Source organism: Cannabis sativa, chromosome 3, assembly GCF_029168945.1.
Source record: "Cannabis sativa cultivar Pink pepper isolate KNU-18-1 chromosome 3, ASM2916894v1, whole genome shotgun sequence".
NCBI lineage: Eukaryota > Viridiplantae > Streptophyta > Magnoliopsida > Rosales > Cannabaceae > Cannabis > Cannabis sativa.
This window is the reverse complement of record NC_083603.1, coordinates 42,043,114-42,062,690: the sequence shown is the minus strand read 5'-3', so window position 1 is coordinate 42,062,690 and position 19,577 is coordinate 42,043,114. Positions and strand designations below refer to the sequence as shown.

The 19,577-nt window shown below is 27.0% G+C and overlaps 2 protein-coding genes across 2 annotated transcripts; both read left to right on the top strand.

Annotated features, from left to right (window-relative positions):
* The first annotated feature begins 1,058 nt into the window (after positions 1-1,058).
* On the top strand, positions 1,059-6,044 carry LOC115711484 (uncharacterized). Its single transcript, XM_030639823.2, has 11 exons — positions 1,059-1,433; positions 2,090-2,278; positions 2,408-2,461; positions 2,698-2,808; positions 3,597-3,659; positions 3,803-4,057; positions 4,160-4,306; positions 4,392-4,419; positions 4,622-4,692; positions 5,185-5,244; positions 5,685-6,044. Exons 1-11 carry the CDS (start codon positions 1,209-1,211, stop codon positions 5,751-5,753), a joined length of 1,272 nt encoding a protein of 423 aa, XP_030495683.2. The 5' UTR covers positions 1,059-1,208; the 3' UTR covers positions 5,754-6,044.
* A 12,239-nt stretch (positions 6,045-18,283) lies between these two features.
* LOC115710179 (auxin-responsive protein SAUR78) lies at positions 18,284-19,264 on the top strand. The gene has a single exon (XM_030638522.2). It carries the CDS (start codon positions 18,589-18,591, stop codon positions 19,021-19,023), a length of 435 nt encoding a protein of 144 aa, XP_030494382.2. The 5' UTR covers positions 18,284-18,588; the 3' UTR covers positions 19,024-19,264.
* The last annotated feature ends 313 nt before the right edge of the window (positions 19,265-19,577 follow it).

The window sequence follows — 19,577 nt, the reverse complement described above, 5'->3', positions numbered from 1 at the left end:
ACAATTGTACTATCAGGTTCCCAAGATGTATGTGTTACCTGAACTAATTAGTAAGCTTTAACGAGCACCTCTAAGAACATACATAACACTCTTGAGATCGAACGTAACAATATCACGATTAAGATCTTTTGATCTAAGATCAACTAATGTTATTGACTTGGAGAGATACATCGATGAGTTTATAATGTCTTTACCAAGTTCAATATCAATCCAGTTGAATGTATACTCCATACATCCGATACTAGCATACTTTGCCAATGCACTGGAAATGACATAACACTTATCCAATGTATAAGTAAATTTTATCGCTAACTATCATATCAATGTAAATTCAGTACACTGATAAATCATGGTTCATAAACTTTTGAAGCATATAATCATAATTACCTTCCACTGTGTTGACATCACTATAATTGTGAATAACTATATATTCTGGATTTAACAGAAATTTTATATCAAACCATAAGCATGAAAAATATATGTAAACATAAATGACTTCTAACATTTTATTGATAATAAATAAGATTATATTGAAATGAGTTTTATTTAAGGTATAAAATTCCAACAGTATTTTGCTATTGTGAATCGATTTTGTTACTGCGATTAGTCTTGTTTTTGTGACATGGTTTTGAGTGTTTTATTCTTGTTTGTGTGATATGGCTTTGTTTTGTTTTGTTTCGTTCGTAGTTCTTCTTTGTTCTTTGATGACTCGCCATCAAATCTCTGTTAGTAGTTGAGAATAACAAGTTCTTTGCGACTGCATGGGTTCTTAGTAGTATAATTACGTACTTTGCACAATAGTTGAGTACTCAAGCTACGAGATTGAATGAACATGCTGCAACAATTTCTACTATTGTGTCTTCTGAGCAGTTATTAAAACTAAATATAGGTAATATTAAAATTAACCGTGATGCTGCAATTTTTTTCATTTAATTTTTTTTTTTGTTAAACGATATGAAAATTAGGCGGCTAGTTATTTAGCTCGTTAGCCACTTATTATAATGCTTGGCACTTAGGTTCTCTTAAATTGTTTTGTCTAAAAACGACATGTCGTCTATCAAAAACGACAACATAGTTCCTTATGCATAAAAATGGTACTAAAAAACAGAGAAGACAAAGTGAGAGGCGGAAATCCAAGTTCGTAGGATTTGCGGTTCTTTCCAAGCTAACAGTTTGTAGAACCAAGAGCTCAGATATCAAACCCATCAATGGCGAGAATAGGTTGTACTCACTTAATGCCATCCCTGCTTTCTCCACTGAAGCACCACACAAGTCATTGTCAGCTAATGTTTGGATTAGTCGGCGTTGGTGGAACTGTTGGGTTCGGTAGAGCTAAAGCACGGCCCTTTTCTTCATCTAGGATATGCATGAGCCTCAAAGCCGGCATCGTTGGCCTACCTAATGTTGGAAAATCCACTCTCTTTAATGCCGTTGTAAGTAGTGTTTTACTGTTCAGCTTGCTTTGCTTTGTATGTTGATAACCCAGAAATGGTTTTCTCTGTTCTTGTTTTGGTTATTTGCTATAATTTTCAATTGGGTGTCTTATTTGGCTGTAGTTTCATTCTGGGTTTCTTTTACTCTTTGCTATATATGTGGAGATAAATGGTTTATATAGCTTGTTCCCTCAATTGGGTACATTTCAATTCTTGCATATTCAGCTTTTGAATGAGAATTTTAATTTAAAGATATCTTAATGTAGTGTGTCAGCACATGTTTCTGGGTTATGTACTCATTTTGTGAACTTTAAAGTACGTTTGATTGGGAGGAATGAAAATATAAGAATAGAAATGAGAATGAGAATAGGAATAGAAATAAAAAATTTAATCTTGCATTAGAATAGTTTTTCTTCTATTTTAAAATTAAATAGTTATTCACCAAAATAGTAGAAAAATCATTCTATTAGAATTACATTCCAATACTTTGAAATGCAACTAGACAAAAGAGTAGAAAGAAAATTGATTCATTTCTATTCTATTTTATTACCTCCAACCAAACGCAATAGTGTGTAAGTTGTTAAGGTGGGTTCAAAGTTATGTAAGATTTTTTGACAAACTGAAAATGATAATATGAAATGGTTTTATCTGTGCAGGTGGAGAATGGGAAGGCTCAAGCTGCCAATTTTCCATTTTGTACAATAGAGCCAAATGTAGGAATTGTTGCAGTTCCAGATCCACGCCTTAATGTGCTTTCGGATTTAAGCAAATCTCAACGAGCAGTTCCAGCATCTATAGAATTTGTAGATATTGCTGGGCTTGTCAAGGGTGCTAGCCAGGGAGAGGTGAGACTTCTCAGCCAGTTTAATATTGTGTATCTTTGCTTTTTCTTTCTAACACGCTGCTTGTAAAGTTATGGTATGAGTATGTTGTGGTAAATATACTTTATCTAACTATCTTTCTTAATATTCCAGGGCTTAGGTAATAAATTTCTGTCACATATTCGTGAAGTTGACTCCTTACTTCAGGTACTTGTTCAATGCAATAATTTCGAGATACTGTCTATTCTGTTGTGTGATCAGCTGTTAATAACTTAGTAATAGAAGAAAGCTTATTCAACACTTCTTTTGGTATTTCACCCCTTTTGGTTATTTATTTTTTGTTTTTATATCTGTATTGTCTGTTGTTTAGAAGTTGGAACAAGCCAGTACTTTTGGATTGAGTCGCTTATATGTTATCGTGGGCCAAATGATTGTTGTTGCAGGTTGTTCGATGCTTTGAAGACAATGATGTCATTCATGTTAATGGAAAAGTTGATCCCAGGTCTGACATAGATGTTATCAACTTAGAGCTTGTTTTCTCTGATCTTGACCAGGTTTGCTACTTAAAGCTTGCTTAATGCACTCCATACTTTGTTCTTTTGATCTTTTTGATAGGAATTTCCTATCATTTCGGTACAAACATTAGCAAAATAGAGATAATAGAGCTGATATATTGATATTGGAATGAAAAGAGAACAAGTTGCTGGGTATTCGATAGATCTCTCTCGAGAGAGAGCTAATGCTCACTTTAACAAAATAATTCTCTATCTTCTTACCTTCCTTACTCACTCATATATAACCAACCCCTCCCATTACAATTACCCAATTACCCTCTTTTTTTTTTATTTCCCTAAGGCCTAACACCTTCCTACTAACGTTTTAGAGTTTCTTGTCTGTCAAATATTGTAAATTTAGTACATAATCTAATATGGCTGTAAGTCTCTTTGATGATTTCTCTATATCTCTCTTTCTCATAATGTGTAATCTGATTTAAAGAATGGATATTCCCTATCATTATGTCTTTTCACGAGAAGTTATTGAGCGCATAGACTCTGTGAGCTGCGTTTACATATACTGATTTTTCGGTTATATGGTCTGACACAGCTACAAAAAATTCTTCTTGTATAGGTGAAAGTTATAGGCAATGCCTTGATTAGTTAATCATTGGTGGTTGTAAACTTCAAAAGATTCTTAATGCCTCAAAAGAACTTTCTAACTTTATGCTACATTTCTTGAATTAATTTATCACAAATGACAATTTACATTCTTTTTTTGGTACTATCAAAGTTTATTAGGATCAAATAAACTGATGAACTAAATTTTACCATCTACAAGAATGCAGATTGAGAAAAGGCTGGATAAGCTGAAAAAAAGCAAGGGAAGGGACTCGCAATCTAAAGTTAAGGCAAGTGTTATACCGACTTTTTTTACTTTTTGTTATTAAATGAGCGTGATCTTTCTCCTGTTGTCCTAACCCTTGATCCCAACACCCTCTTTTAATATTAATTCCGAGGCTAGTTTTGATGTTAAACAAAACTTTTATTTCAGGAGGACGCAGAACGATCTGCCTTGGAAAAGATTAAGATTGCACTTTTGGATGGCAAACCAGCACGATCAGTTACCATAACAGATTTTGAGAAAGAAGCTGTGAAGCATCTTTGCTTGCTTACAATGAAACCTATTATATATGTAGCTAATGTTGCAGAATCGGAAGTAGCTGATCCTGGAAGTAATCCGCATGTCAAAGAAGTGATGGGTCTTGCATCAGAGTTGCAATCTGGACTAGTGACCGTTTCTGCACAGGTTACAAACTAGCATGTTCTTACTCATGTGTTGGATTCACTTTCATTGTTTGGATAAATCTGTCAACTTTGGGTGACACTTGGTAAATGAATTTCATTTCAGGTTGAGTCTGAGTTAACCGAGCTTCCTTCTGAAGAAAGAACAGAATACTTGCAATCTCTTGGTGTCAGTGAAAGTGGTCTTGGAAACCTTATCAGAGCAACATACAGCCTTTTAGGGCTTCGCACTTATTTCACTTCTGGCGAAAAGGTGAGGATGGAAGAAATTTTATATGGCACTCCTTGAAATTTGATTTTTTTTCCTCTGTTAAATAGTTTTTGTTTTCTTCTCACAGGAAACAAAAGCATGGACCATACTTGCAGGTTAGCTTTGTTTCTGCTTGGCATAAATTCTATACTACTTGACAACTTCTCATCACTTCATGTTTGTACTTGTTTTCTTTACTTAATAAATCTATATGTTTCTGAAAATAAAAAGAGAAATTATGTAATTGGATGTTAAAGTCTGTTTGGATACTTGTTCATCATGCTAAGTTATCTAATCTTTTGGTGCTGATGAAATTAGGGATGACTGCACCTCAAGCGGCTGGAGTCATTCACTCTGACTTTGAGAAAGGTTTCATCCGTGCTGAGACGGTACGCCACATTTATAGAACTTCTTACTTTTCTTCCCCCTTTTTCAAGAGCATGCATGTGAAATAATAGAAAAGGAAGTATATTATTGAATTACGAAACACTAATGTGATGAGTATTCAATGTTTTGGTGCCTTGCTCTATGTTTCGGCTTACCTATTTATTTGTACAAGATGCTTACAGTGGCAACACAATGATGGGAAAATTAGGAAAATCTCATTAGAAGATAAGAAAACAAATTCACATTGTTTTTGGAAAACCAAAATTGTTAGGGCCATGCAACAATTGTTCAAGTAATAATATTAATTTTATTTGAAGTGAATGTTGCATCATCAACTTACTTCTTTTCTAGTTTGCCTACCAGTCAATTCAATCGATGGTTGCCATATATTCGCGGATGAAAAATTATTGAAAATTGTTTTACAAGTGTCTTGTATTGTTTGAAAGGTCATATCTTTGACCAATTACTCATTGATTTTTTTTTCTCCTAATCAGGTGGCTTATGATGATTTTGTTGCTGCTGGGTCACTTGCTGCAGCAAGGGAGAAAGGAGTCGTAAGTTTTTGGCTTTAGTTTTAAATTTCGCTTGGTCAGTAGCCATGCTTGTTAGAGAGTTCCCCATTGATAATGTGTGGGAATCTAATACCATATATAAGTTGTATGAGCTACTTCTCTCATTGTCAATTAGTTTTGAGATAGAACCTTATATTCTAACAATGCTTGACCACCCTCGACATAATCATAGATTTACTATGTTTTACTCACTTTCACATAAAATTGGATACAATTGGAAAGATAGAAAAAGATAACAAACATAGGTCTTTCATCTTCATTGTATGAATATGCACTAAAGATAAGGTCTAACCACAAAATCCCATTTAGAAACATTCAGTTCTTTACTTGTTCGCGTCTCTTAGATTTGGTTATCAAATTAGAGAATGCATATGTATCATTAAAAACAGCTCTGAATGTTGGCTCTACTTTGATGGTGGCAGTTGAGATCGGAGGGTAAAGAATACATTGTACAAGAAGGAGATGTGATGCTGTTTCGATTCAATGTTTAGCTCGGTTTTGGCAGATGGAAGGACTTTTCGTTTTTCTCAGAAAGTGAAGGTGAAATTGGAAATACAGGTATGGCAAAAATTGGTCTTGGAGATTTGAAAATACAAATGCACAGACTATCACCATTTTGTAATATGATTGTTAGTAGTTACATGCAGAGAGAGTGTAATAAAATTTTGTTTGGAAAGTTAAATATCTCAATTGATTGATTAAAATTTTTGTAACATCACTTGTAGAAATAAACAGATACTATGGTCCCCATTCAATTATGAATTTTATTTTATTTTCAGTAATACTTTCATTTTTTTTGCCAAATTCCATGAATTAACATTTTATCATAATTTTTTGGGACTAATATTTTGAATAATTAGCATTTTTGTCAAACTTTTTGTACCCCTATAATTTATGACTTGTTAAGAATACTCTTCAAAATATAATTTTTATAGTAATATGGTCTTTCTATTACATTTTATTCAATTTTATTGTGAAATGAATGGTGATTGATAAATAGATACAAATTAAATATCTTTCACTTTTTTTTTACTTTAATGATTAAAAAATTAAAAATAAAAATTTAAATAATTATAAAAAAGAAATAAATGTTATTATAAAAAAGGTGAAGGGTATTTAATTTACATCCATTTATAAATTACTATTCACTACTCTACTCATTTTATCATAAAATGAATAAGATATGATAGCATGACTATATTAGTGTAAAATAAAAGTTATATTTCAAAGAAAAATTATTAACAAGCCATATATTATAAGGGGCAGAATTTAGTAGTGTAAAAGATTCAGGCAATATTACCAATTATTTTATTAATATTATCTTTGATTATGAATGAAAGTGATAACAACACCCAATTTATTTTCATTAATTAGGCTAAATCTTAAGTGATAATTTTTTTAGCTGATTTGTAAAACAAAAGTGTTCTGGTATTAGTCAAAATAAATGTGTATAGCCAGATATCATTTTGGTGTAAATTATAATTATAATACATACATGGGTGTGAATGTGATTAAACTAAAACAAGAGTAATATTGTATATTAATTTTTAAAGCTGAAAAGGAACAAATTAGTGACACTATATAAAGATATGTGATAACATTAGAAAACATACTTTTCTTTTCTATAATCTAATCTATTCTAATTATGGATGAAGATGAAGATAAGGTGTCTTTATCTGTAACAGATAGCATCATTTGTCACAAGAACTAAGTATATATATATATACACATATATATATATATTATTGTGTTAGAACCTCCTTTGATGTGATATGCATGATTGGTTGCTTTTGCTTCTAAGCAAGCAAATCTCACAGCTGTTGTCACTTGTAAGCAAAGCTGGTCTTAATAACACTTTTATTAAAAAACAAAATCCTTAACTAATTACAGAATTAGAAGCTGGTTTGGTGTCATTTGTTTGATATGGTCAATCAATTTCAGTTGAGGTACCATTTTGTGGTTGTTATCAAATTAGGGTTTTCAAATAATGCCAACCAAGGGAAAAGAGGGGACCCTCTTCATATCATTTTCATTTTATTTTATTTTTGTTCTCATCTCATCATGCAATGCAATCCAATACACTTGTTTTTTTTTTTGTTTTAATAATTTTATGATGAAAATATTTAAGAATAGTATTATAGGAAGGTGGTAATGTGGTATCTAGTTCCTTGTCACAATCATTGTCCCACCTTGTGATTTTGAATGTTCCCTTTTCTTATGGTGGAAAATTTGATAAAATTAAGTACCATACAAAACCAATTGGAAATTATGATGATTTGGGATATTACAACCAGAGATGGGAGTTATTAGCTTAACATGAGAGTCATATGATTTTGTTAAGTTGTTTTTAGCTTTTAGAATTAAAAAAAAAATCATGTTTGTGAGTAAAAAATGAAAAAGGTTTACTTTTTTTTTCCTTTGTAAAGTTAGGATTTTTAACTTTTTTATAACATCTTTTAGAAGGTATAAGGACAGCTCTAATGGAGGTACTTTACTTTCAAATTTATTAGACTAGTAATTAATTTTTACTTAAGTTAGCCAATAAAAGAAAATATATATCTATATATAAAAAATTAGTTTGGCATTGTACTAACAAAGGGCATTTTTTTTTGTCTTCTCTATAAATTATTATTAGAATTATTTTATAAATATACAAAAATGAAAAAAAATATAATTTTATGGATCTGTTGTTTTTTTACACTTTTACGGATTTTATTTATTTATTTTTTTACAAAAATAGTGTTATTTTTTGCATTGCTTTTAAGAATTTTTTTTTACACTGTTACGAGAAAGCAACATAATTTGTTTTTACAACTATATAGAGTGTTATTTTTTTTATTATTTCAAAATAATATTATTTTAATGTCGCTGTCGCGGGAAAATAACATGAAAACAACATTTTACGTTAAAAAAAAACAAGTGAAAACCTGTAAAAAAAATTCCGTAAAAATGTAAATAATATTAATAAAAGAAAAATCCTTTAAAATATATAAAAAAAAATCTGTAAACATGTAAAAAGTCTATTATGTGTTAGAATACAGAAGTGTATGGTTTAGAATCAAAATTAATTGGAAATGAGAATAGTAACTTATGTATTTTATGTATAGTATTTAATTTTTATATATTATCAATGTGAGATTTTCTAATACTATAGTATGTCCATAGTATATGCCACCAATGATTAACTTTTACAATTGTCAGTCATAAAATAGGTATCATCATATTTAGATATATTAAATTTCTTAGGGCTCGTTTGGAACGCCGTATTAGGTCGTATTGTATTGTATTGTATTATATTGAATTGTATTTTATGCAATATTTTTATGTAAAACTATATGTGGTATTAAATTTGATGGACACCTAAATATATAATATTTTAGTATAAATTAAAGTTTAACATAGTATTATATAAAAATATGATGTATAATCCAATTCAATATAATACAATACAATACAATACGACCTAATACGGCGTTCCAAACGAGCCCTTAGATTTATCCATTGTATCTCTTTTAATTTCAATTATAGCCTTTTAGAAGAGTCATTCAATCTTATCATAACCTTATAATTGTAGAAAAGTAGGTAACATATGTACCCTATTATAATTTATACTAGCTAGGTATTGCCACCACTTTCATGTTTTTGATAGTTTTGGTGATTTTCTTAAAGAGATGATAGAACAAAAGAAAAATTCACATGCAAAGCCAGCTTATAAGTAATATTTGACCTTCTCTCTTATGATTTTCCACTCTTCCAACTAATGCAATTTGTCTTTTTTTCATTTTTAGGATAACAAAACTTGTCTTCTTTACTGTCCTTTTTTCATTTTTTTGGCCTATAACAAAATAAAGTTCTATGGCCAAACCCAAAAAAAACAATACAAATTTAGGATTATGACCATACACTCACAAAATAGAAAACCAAAATTTTATTTTAGTTTATTACAATCCATATATAGAAAAATGCTAATTATAATTTTTTATTACAATCTCTTAGTCAATCTCTACGTTTAAAATCACATGTGATCAGAATATTTTTTTTTTCTCATTTTTTATAGCGGTATTTGTTATAGTTAGAATATATTTCATCCTTGTAAATTTTTGAAAAATTTTAAATGATTTACAGTACCAAAAATAAAGTTTCTAATATTTCAATTTACTACATGTGTTTAAAATACTTTAAACTTATTTTAAACTATTTGAAAATTTTTAAAAATTTATAGGAATGATATTGTAACTTTATCGAATAGTGTTATGATTTTTTTTTTTTTGTTGACAAAAAAATATTTAGGTATCTGTTTTTAATTTTGGATAAAGAAATTAATTAAAAGATTATAATAAGAAGTTTATTATATATATAAATGGTTGAATTTAATGTGTTTGTATATATATGGTTGAATTTAATGTGTGTTTGGGTGTGTGTGGATGACCTTATTTCCCGTATTGGTTTAGAATTGGAACCACAATTAATTTTCTCTGACATTAATACTATTATTTCCCAATTATACAAGTACAACACCATTCTACTAATATAATTTTGAATCTATTTTTTTTTTTTTTTAACATAAAGTCTTCATTACAACAAATTAATACAAAGGATTAGGCAAGTCTTGCAAAACCGCAAGTCTGCACAAGGGGGAATAACCCCAATCCACATAGCTCTCACTTTGTTAATCAAAGCGTAATTGGCTAAAACATGTGCTACCTCATTGGCCTCCCGAAATACAAAAGAGATACCAACAACAGAAACATGTAACATCAAGTCACAAATACAGCTTAGTATGCCATCGATGTCACGAAAGCTGTCCTCCTTAGCATGGATTAAATGGATAGCAGCTTTAATCTATTTAATATTATCATTTTCACATGTAAATATATTAAAAAAAATAATTTATGCTATATTTGGTGTGTTTATTATTGTGTTCTAATGTTCAAGAGGTAAATTAAGTAAAAAAAAAGAATTATTATTTATAAATATTTAATATTTTATTGAGAATTTATTAAAATTATTATTTTTTGTCAAAATTATGGTAATATAATAAACAAAATGAAAATTAATTAGTTTTATAATATGTAATAAATCGATATTATAATAAAAACTAAAATTTTTATGAATTAAATTGAGCACAATATTATATTTTGTAAATTTAGCATAATTTTTAATATGTTCCAAAGTTGATACACTTATAAAAATACCATCAGTAATAATATATTAAAATCCATTTTGTACTCTTATTCATAATTGTTGTTTTGGTGGATATTTTTTTTACAAAATAGACTAAAATTTTGAAAAAAATTACAAAAATATATCAATAAATTTTATTATTTTTACTTCTTGAATTTTTTTATTTACAAAAATACATCTTCAATACAAACAATAAATTGTTTTTTTTTTGTTATTTTATAGTTTATTTTTAGTTGTATTATAGTTGTCAAGATGTTTTTCTAATTATTTTTGGTTGTTTATAGTTGATTTATAGTTATTATGAGCTTGATTTTTTGTTGTTTTTATATTTTTTCTATAAAAAAATGTATTTTTTTTATTAAATATATATTTTTTTATAATTTTAAAATTTTAAAAGAGTATTTTTGTATATAAAAATTTTAGGTTGTAAAATTGTAAATAAAACTTAGAAAAAATATTTTTAAAATTCTCTTTTTTTTGTGTGTATTTCGTCTAAATAAACTATCATGAGCTTAAATTTAATCACAAACTAGTGATTAATAATTTAGTTTAATTAAATCTATCAAAAAAATATATTTTTGAGAGAACATAAGGTATTATTTTAAACAGAGTTTCAAATAACATGGTACTCAATACAATAATCACCATATATAAGAACCAGGGCCGGCCCTGAAATAAAGTGGGCCATAGGGAAAAAAAAAATTTGGGCCCTTATGTTAAAAAAAATGTGATATTTTTCAAAATCGGTAAAAAAAATGTATAATTTTAAAAGAGGAAAAAAAAAATTTGGGCTCCTAGACTGGGTGGGCCTAGGCACAGGCCTAGCCCGCCTATGTCCAGAGCTGGGCCTGATAAGAACACCATACGAAATTAAACTATATATACTTTTTGTTGTATTCATAAAATACTTAATTTAATCCGCACAATTCAATTATATTTGCACTTATGTATATGGAATATTAATTGATATGTAAAAGTAACTAATCTAATTCAACCTACACTTATTTATATATAGGGTAAATACCATTTTGGACCCTAAGTTTTGTAAAAGTTACAGATTGGACCCTGTGTTTTGTTAAATGACAAAATGGACCCTATATTTTCTAAAATAGTAAAAATAGGACCCTGAGCTCAATTTTTGACAACTTTTTTTTTAATACAACCAACTTGAAGACAATGCTTAATAAGAACAGATACAAAAAAGGTAAACAGTTTTGTCATAGCACTTTTAGATCGGATTAAAATTAAACTTTATTTTGACAAAAAATCAATTCAGGGTCCTATTTGTACTATTTTAGAAAATACAGGGTCCATTTTGTCATTTAACAAAACACAGGGTCCAATTAGTAACTTTTGTAAAACAGAGGGTCCAAAATGGTATTTACCCTTATTTATATAATTAATATATATATATTTATATTTAATCTAACACATATAATACAAAAATATATTTCAAAATTTAGTAGATTAAATGTATATTCCACTCTTAATTTAAAGAAATTATAATCTAAAATAAAATTAAATATTTCTTTATACATACAATATTTTTTCCTTTAAATTTGTTATTTCTGTTTTATTAATTTTAATTTATTGTTAGAGACATAAAATAATAATAATTTATGTTATTTTATTGTTAACTATATTAAAATAATTATTTTTTAATAAATAATATTAAATAATTTATTAAAAAGTAATAAATCTAAAATAATTAGTGTGAATCTAATTCATTATGAACAAAATAATAGAGATTGAATTAAATGAACACTAGCATTTTTCACTAATATACATCAATAAATACTTATATGTAGTAGTTATAACATTAAATTAGTTAAACTTTACTAAATATATTTCTAAATGAATAAATAATTAGCTCATAATATACCTTTTTAAGTAATGGTGTTATTTATTTGTATCAAACTCATGAGGTTTAGTAAGAGTCATATATTATGGTATGATGATGAATGCATATGTCTTACCATATAATACAAATTTAAAAGCTATAATATTGTATATGTATCGTCATATATATAAAAGTTCAAGAAAATAGCTTTGTTGGAATAATAATAATAATAATAATAATAATAGACTCTTCCCAAGTCAAGTTCCCAGCCACTCATATATAATGAAATAATATTCGACTATATATATATACATATATATCATGTATGTATAATGTGTGTGTTGAATTCAAAGAAAGTACATGTGCGTTATAATTAAGTTAGCTATATATATATATAACATGGAAAGCAATTTATATAATTGATTTGATTGACTATTATCACATATATATTCATATCCACATATATGTGTTTGTTTCTGCATGGAACATGAGTGAATACACTAATATTATACTGTATAACGTATATATACAATATGTATGAAGTTCTTTTTTACGGCTAAATCTTCATAATTATTGAACTATTAATAAATTTAAAATATAATTTATTTTTTACAATTAACTAATTAATTATGTGTACACTAATATACATATAGTACACTTATTTTTAAACACATAATATTATCATTTAAAAATATTTATAAAAAATTTGTAATATTTTTTATTTTTAATTTTAAGATGAATAATTTCCAAATAAAAATATTAAAAGTACCAATATAAACGTAAACCGTCATAATTAATTTACTAGAGTTTACTAGTTTGGAAAACTATTACCAAAATTTAAATTTGAAAAATTAAATAAAAGTGAGTATATAATTAAGAGTGAGTATGGGTGTGATGAGCTTTATTTGTTTGTATGTATGGGAGATAATTAAGGCGGGGGACGTGGGCTAACAATTGTTCCATCTTAATAATAATTTCCCATTAATTAAAATCCCATTTCACACGCTTTAATCATATATAATATCATAATATATATATATATATATGCTATATATATAAGTCTATATCATGTCATGAATTGCATCTACTTTGGTTTTTGATGATTCAATTAACCTAATATATCATCATCTAGCTACGTATAATATAATATAGTTGTGAGTGAGTGATGTTATCAATGACAATGAGAATATATTGATAATTTAGTATTATAAATATATGATAAAAACAAGTAACAAAACATGAACAATCTCACTATAATGATTCATCATATTATCAGGGATTTTAGTTAATATTAGAATAAATGATAAACTTATAGAAATAAACTCAAATATCTTAAATTACATCTACTTACTATCTTAAATTTAAATATACATTTTGTTTCTTTCTTATTCTTATCACATAACAAACTCACATATCACTTTACTTTTCTTACTCCCTCTTCTTCTCACACCTACAGGCTACAAGCCTACAACTCTCACTAGTGTTGTAATAAGTTCGTGAGTGCTGACCTGACCCGTATTTATCTGTATTTTTCAAAAAATAGACTGGCTATGCCATGCCTCAAAAAAATATTGATCGTGCTGTGTTATGTCAACATTTTTAAAGGGTAGACCCGATACAACCCGTAGACTCAATATTTTCAAGCCATGCTCGAATTCTTGTTGTGTTTTGTTCGTGTCGGCTCGTATATTTCTTAAACAGACCAGTCTATTTTCATATCCGAACTTAAATTTGTGCTTTACTTTTTCATATTTTTTTACAAATACTAAATTATATATATATATTTCAAAACTTTATAAAATTATTAACATTTAAATATTTACTTATAAATACTCAAATTTTTATATCACTCCCTATAAATAAATTAATATAATCTTTTTTTATATATATATTTTAATAGTTTTAATTGAGTATTATATTTAAATTTTATTATTATTTAATTTAACTTATTTATAATTAATAAATTTATATTTTATTATTAGTAATAATAAATTATAAAGTTTTGTAATATGTGCCGTACTTTTCGGACTTGTCGTGCATTATGCATTTTGGGCTAGTCTATTCGTGCTTCTCGTGCTATGTCGTGCTTAAAGATATATTTTCCGTATCGTCCCAAATCTCATATTTTTTCGTGCCTAATCATGCTCGTACCTTCCGAGCTCGTATTAATTTTGTATCGTGTCAAAAAAATCCAATCCATATTTACAACACTTAGCTCACACCCACACACAAAACACATATTTATAGGTTGGTATTTAAATTTGGAATTGTGTTGTGTTGTGGGACAAGTACATGTGGAGAGGTTTCTTGGTGTAGGGACTTATAACGACAAAATGGTTCTCAATTAGTTCACATTATAATTAAGTACCATTTTGTCTATTAACAACTCAACTCAACTCAAATTAATACTCAATTAATATATAATAAACTTCTTATATTATATTTTTGTCCATCACATAATAAAGTTGATTAATTTTTCTCATTTGTGGGGTACATATATTTATGGTACTTTTTTTTTTCTTCTATCCGCCATGTCCGCAATCTATCTCTTTTGACCATGGAAAAATATTATATTACCTTAATTAATTTTGTCCTAATAATCATATTTACATTTGACCAAGTTGGATCGATACACTACATTATTATTTATTATAAAGTATTATATATTCTATGGTGATGAGATATGTTTCGGGTTGAAGATTGTAGATAAGATGGATCATTTAATTCACAATATTTACTAACTTAGGAGACAAATATATTTTTTAATAAAAGATAAGTGAAAAATATAAATTTTATAGAAATAAAAATAAGAAAACATAAGGATAAAATTAAAATAATATAAATTTTATGAGTACAAAAATTGAAATGTATAAGAGCATAAATAAAATATATTAATTTTGTGGGGTATAAAATATAATATTTAAAAATTTATATACAAAAGATTAATTTGTAAAAAGTTGAGGGGAGACAAATAATCTCATATGCACATATATATTTTTTTAACAATATATATTTATAGAAAAAAAAAAAGTACTTTGAAATATTAATAATAGAAGAATATTTTTGAAAAGGAAAAAAAATCTAAAATGTGTTGATATTAGTAATTAATTAATTAGGTTATAATTATGAGAAGGCAGCATGATGAGGTGTTAGGAGCCCCACAAGCAAAATGTTTGGGGAAACCCTAACCATGGAAACGGAATCCAACCATTTTTGATAATTAATTTAACTAATTAATAAAATATAAAAATAACACTTCTATTTTAGAGCCACCCTAATTTTTTAATAATACAATAATTATCTCATATATATATTTATATATATTTCGAATTTCTCATCCATGCATATATATCATAAATTAATCTTTATTTTAATTACCTAGCTCTATGGACTATGCATGCACCAAATTAATTATATAATATTTATATATGAAATTATGAATATGCCTTTTTCATATTAAGTCTAATAATTTCTTATAGATTCATTCTTTGCATTTGTCTTTTCCAATGTTGGAACTTGGAACTATATAATGGGAATAGTTAATTAATTAATTAAAGTATTATTATATATAATTATATATTGTTATTTGAATGATTATCTTAAAAATTGTTAATATACACATATAACATTAACAACAATATTTATATACGTGTACAAGCTCTAGCTAACTATTAAATAATTTTAGTTAACGACAAAAATAAATAATTGATAATATTATATATTCTAATTAATAATTAGCGTGTAGTTTTCATCATGTGTAGTATATATGCTTTTTTTTTTTTTAATAATAAGTGGTTGATGTGATTACATGTATTTAAATGTTTTTATTAATTTATGGTATCACCTAATCATCAACAACAGAAAAAAATTGATATCACCTAACAAAAATAATTATTAACTATGCCTATAATTTTATTAAAATATTTAATGATGATCACTTAATTTCTTTTTATAAATTAAAAGCCTTTTACCATTTATTAACTTGCCAACCAAGCTAGAACTAACCAATATTATTATGTATTATAATTACATAATATATTATTTTTTAAAATACCATATTTTTTAATAAATAGTAGAATATAAAAATACATTAAAATACCATATTTTTTAATAAATAAAATTATAAAAATCGTAAAAATATTTAAAATTTCGTATAACCGTATTTTTATTATTTTTATGTATTTATGAAATAATCTTTTTTTTTAAACACCAATGGGAATATGGGATGAAAGAATATACAACATTTTCTTAAAAAAAAAATTGCATGTTAGGGTTTTATTTTAGTTACTCTGCATGCTGTGGTTAAAATGCGAATAAACACTTTGAAAAAGACGGTTTATTAAAACTTGGTTGTTGGTTAATTTGAAATGATTTTTTTTTTTCAAAATGTACATGTGTCATTGTTATTCATCAATTTAATTAGTACTGATTTTAATTTAAAATTAAAGTTTTTATTTTTATGAAATTATCGAATTGTATCAAATTTATCTTCCAAAATCAAATTTTCACATAAACCACCAATTTTGCTTCAAATTTGTTTAAAAAAAAATCAATTTTGCTTCAAATTTGTTTAAAAAAAAATCAATTTTGCTTCAAATTTGTTTAAAAAAAAATCAATTTTTTTTTGCTAACTTTTATTGGAAATTTTGTAAAGTTTAAAATATTAGAGCATGTTTGGTATTGTTTTCTGTTTTTTGTTTTAAAAAATTGTTTTTAGAAATGAGAACAAAAAATAGTTTTTGAAGTTTTTAAAACACAAGTCACGTTTGGTTAGTGATTTTTAAAAATAATATTGACCAAAAGTGAATTGGTTTTTAAAACAGAAAATAACATTTTGTTGTTTTCAAAATTCTTGTTTTTTGTAACTTTATTTTCTGAAAACTGTTTTTAAAAAACAAGGTCAAACGAAAACAATTTTCTATTTTTAAAACAAAAAACAGTTTTTTAGTTGTGATGCCAAACATACACTTAGATTTGGAAAGAAAATAAACACGAATAAAAGGCAAAAGAATTCAAAACCTTAAGTCTTGAGTAAATTTTGTAGATTTTAAGTTTTGAATTAAATATATGTTGATGATACAATATTAAAATGGTACTTTTACACTATCAATATAGGAAGGTAGTGCTCTACAACAATGTATCAAAAGGTGAAGGCTCGGCCTTAGATACCTGTCCACTGTTAGACCTATGTTTAGAGTCCTTAAAATGAAAGGGCATTCCAATTTTAAATTTTTAACTTTTTAATTTTTTTTTTGTACATTTACAAAGACTCTTAAAATTAAAAAAAAAAAATCATTTTAAATATTAATATTGAGATATGATTTTGTCCTGTTATTGTACTTTCACGGATTGTAATCCGTGATGTACGGCAGCCGTCAGATGAGGGAGTTATTTAATCTGACGGCTGAGATTGATCTAGGAGTAATTAGGGTTAAAAAGTAAAAACGTACCCTGATACACATTTAATGTACCCTGAGACTCATCTAATGTACCACTGAATACATTCCGTGAAAGTACATCACAGGACAAAATCATATCCCTTTTAATATTTTAGTAAATAGCATATTTGGTATTGAGATTGTTAGAAAAGTTACACCAGAAAATAAAATGATGTCATAGCACCTTTTCATGAAGTTTTTAATAATTCAGGAAAATATTCCAACACAATTTAGTCAAAATTGAAAATTGGATCATAGTTTTCAAGAAATTATCAAATTTGTCAATATATAGATAATATATATTATATATATAGCAGTACGTCTATACGTACAATATAACAATATTATAATAATAATAATAATAATGCAGATATATACATACATAATATACATGGTGTGACTGTGATGATGTACGTAGTTAGTAGTATATATATATTATACATACACACATGACAACACCCTTCTGCCTATTCTGTTGTGCGTGTTAAACTCAATCTCTCTCTCTCTCTCTCTCTCTCTCTCTCTCTATATATATATATACCCCACATATTACTATTTCTACTTCCCACCACCACCGAAAAACAACGACTTTGCACCCAATCCCAGCTAGCCATTCCTCTCTCTCAATATCATATCACTATACACACATCTAATCTTATACAATATTTATTTATATCTATATATATGTATTTATTATTTGTGATGATGATCATGAGTACTTATTATATATATTTGCTCTGAGTATACATCAAGCTTCTAATCATCATCATATCTATCTCTATACATGTAATTCATATATACCATATCTCTCTCTCTCTCTTTGATCTCTCTTCCAATTATTAATTATATATAATAATAATAATAATGAAGAATAAGATGAACTTGTTATTAAGGAAATGCAAGAGCTTATCAAGACAACTAGGGAGATCTTCTTCTTATAGTAATCTCAGATCAAATTCAACCCGAGAAGATTTCTGGGTCACTAATAATCAAGATCAAGATCAACATCATCATCAAACTATTTCATCATCATCATCTTCTAATGCTACAATTTTTGTGGGAAGCTCAAGAAAGAGGTATGTGATAAGCACAAAGTATTTGAGTCATCCTTTGTTAGCAACTCTAATAGACAAGTCTAATAAAGCTGGTGGTGGTGCTCAAAACGATGACGTTTTGGTATTGGTCAACTGTGAAGTCGTTCTCTTTGACCACCTTCTATGGATGTTGGAGAATGCAGATCCAATTAATACTCTTGGCTCTGACTCGTTAGAGGAATTAGCAGCCCTTTATGTTCTTTAATTAATTAATTAATTTCTTTTTCTTTTGTTTTTTATATTATAATTTCTTATCTAATTAAGCTAATAATTAACTCATTGTTATAAATTGCTTCATTTTAATTAATGGAGTACTAATAAGTACTTCATGTAGGATTTATTGTTTGTTGTAATGTGTAACTAGTTTTATTTTGTTTGGAAAAAACCCAGAAATAATTTTCGTCTCTGTTTTCCTTTTTTTATATAGTTTTTGGTCTAATTGCCAATTGTGTGTATTAGTATTATTAAGTTGTTTTTAGATTTAAAGTTGAATAATTGTTAAATAAATACTTCAAAAAAGAGAAAATCTTGGTCACTATACTTTCACATATAATATATAGTTTAATTCTAGCCTATATCGAGATTCTGCTGCTATATATTATATGTCTCTGGTTTTACTAATTACCATTATTCATTATTATTATTATTATTATTATTATTATTATTATTATTATTATGTAAATACAATTAAGCTCAAGATCTGCCAATTTTCCATTTTGTTGCCGGGTTGGATATGTGGTATTTCTCAAATGGTTATGT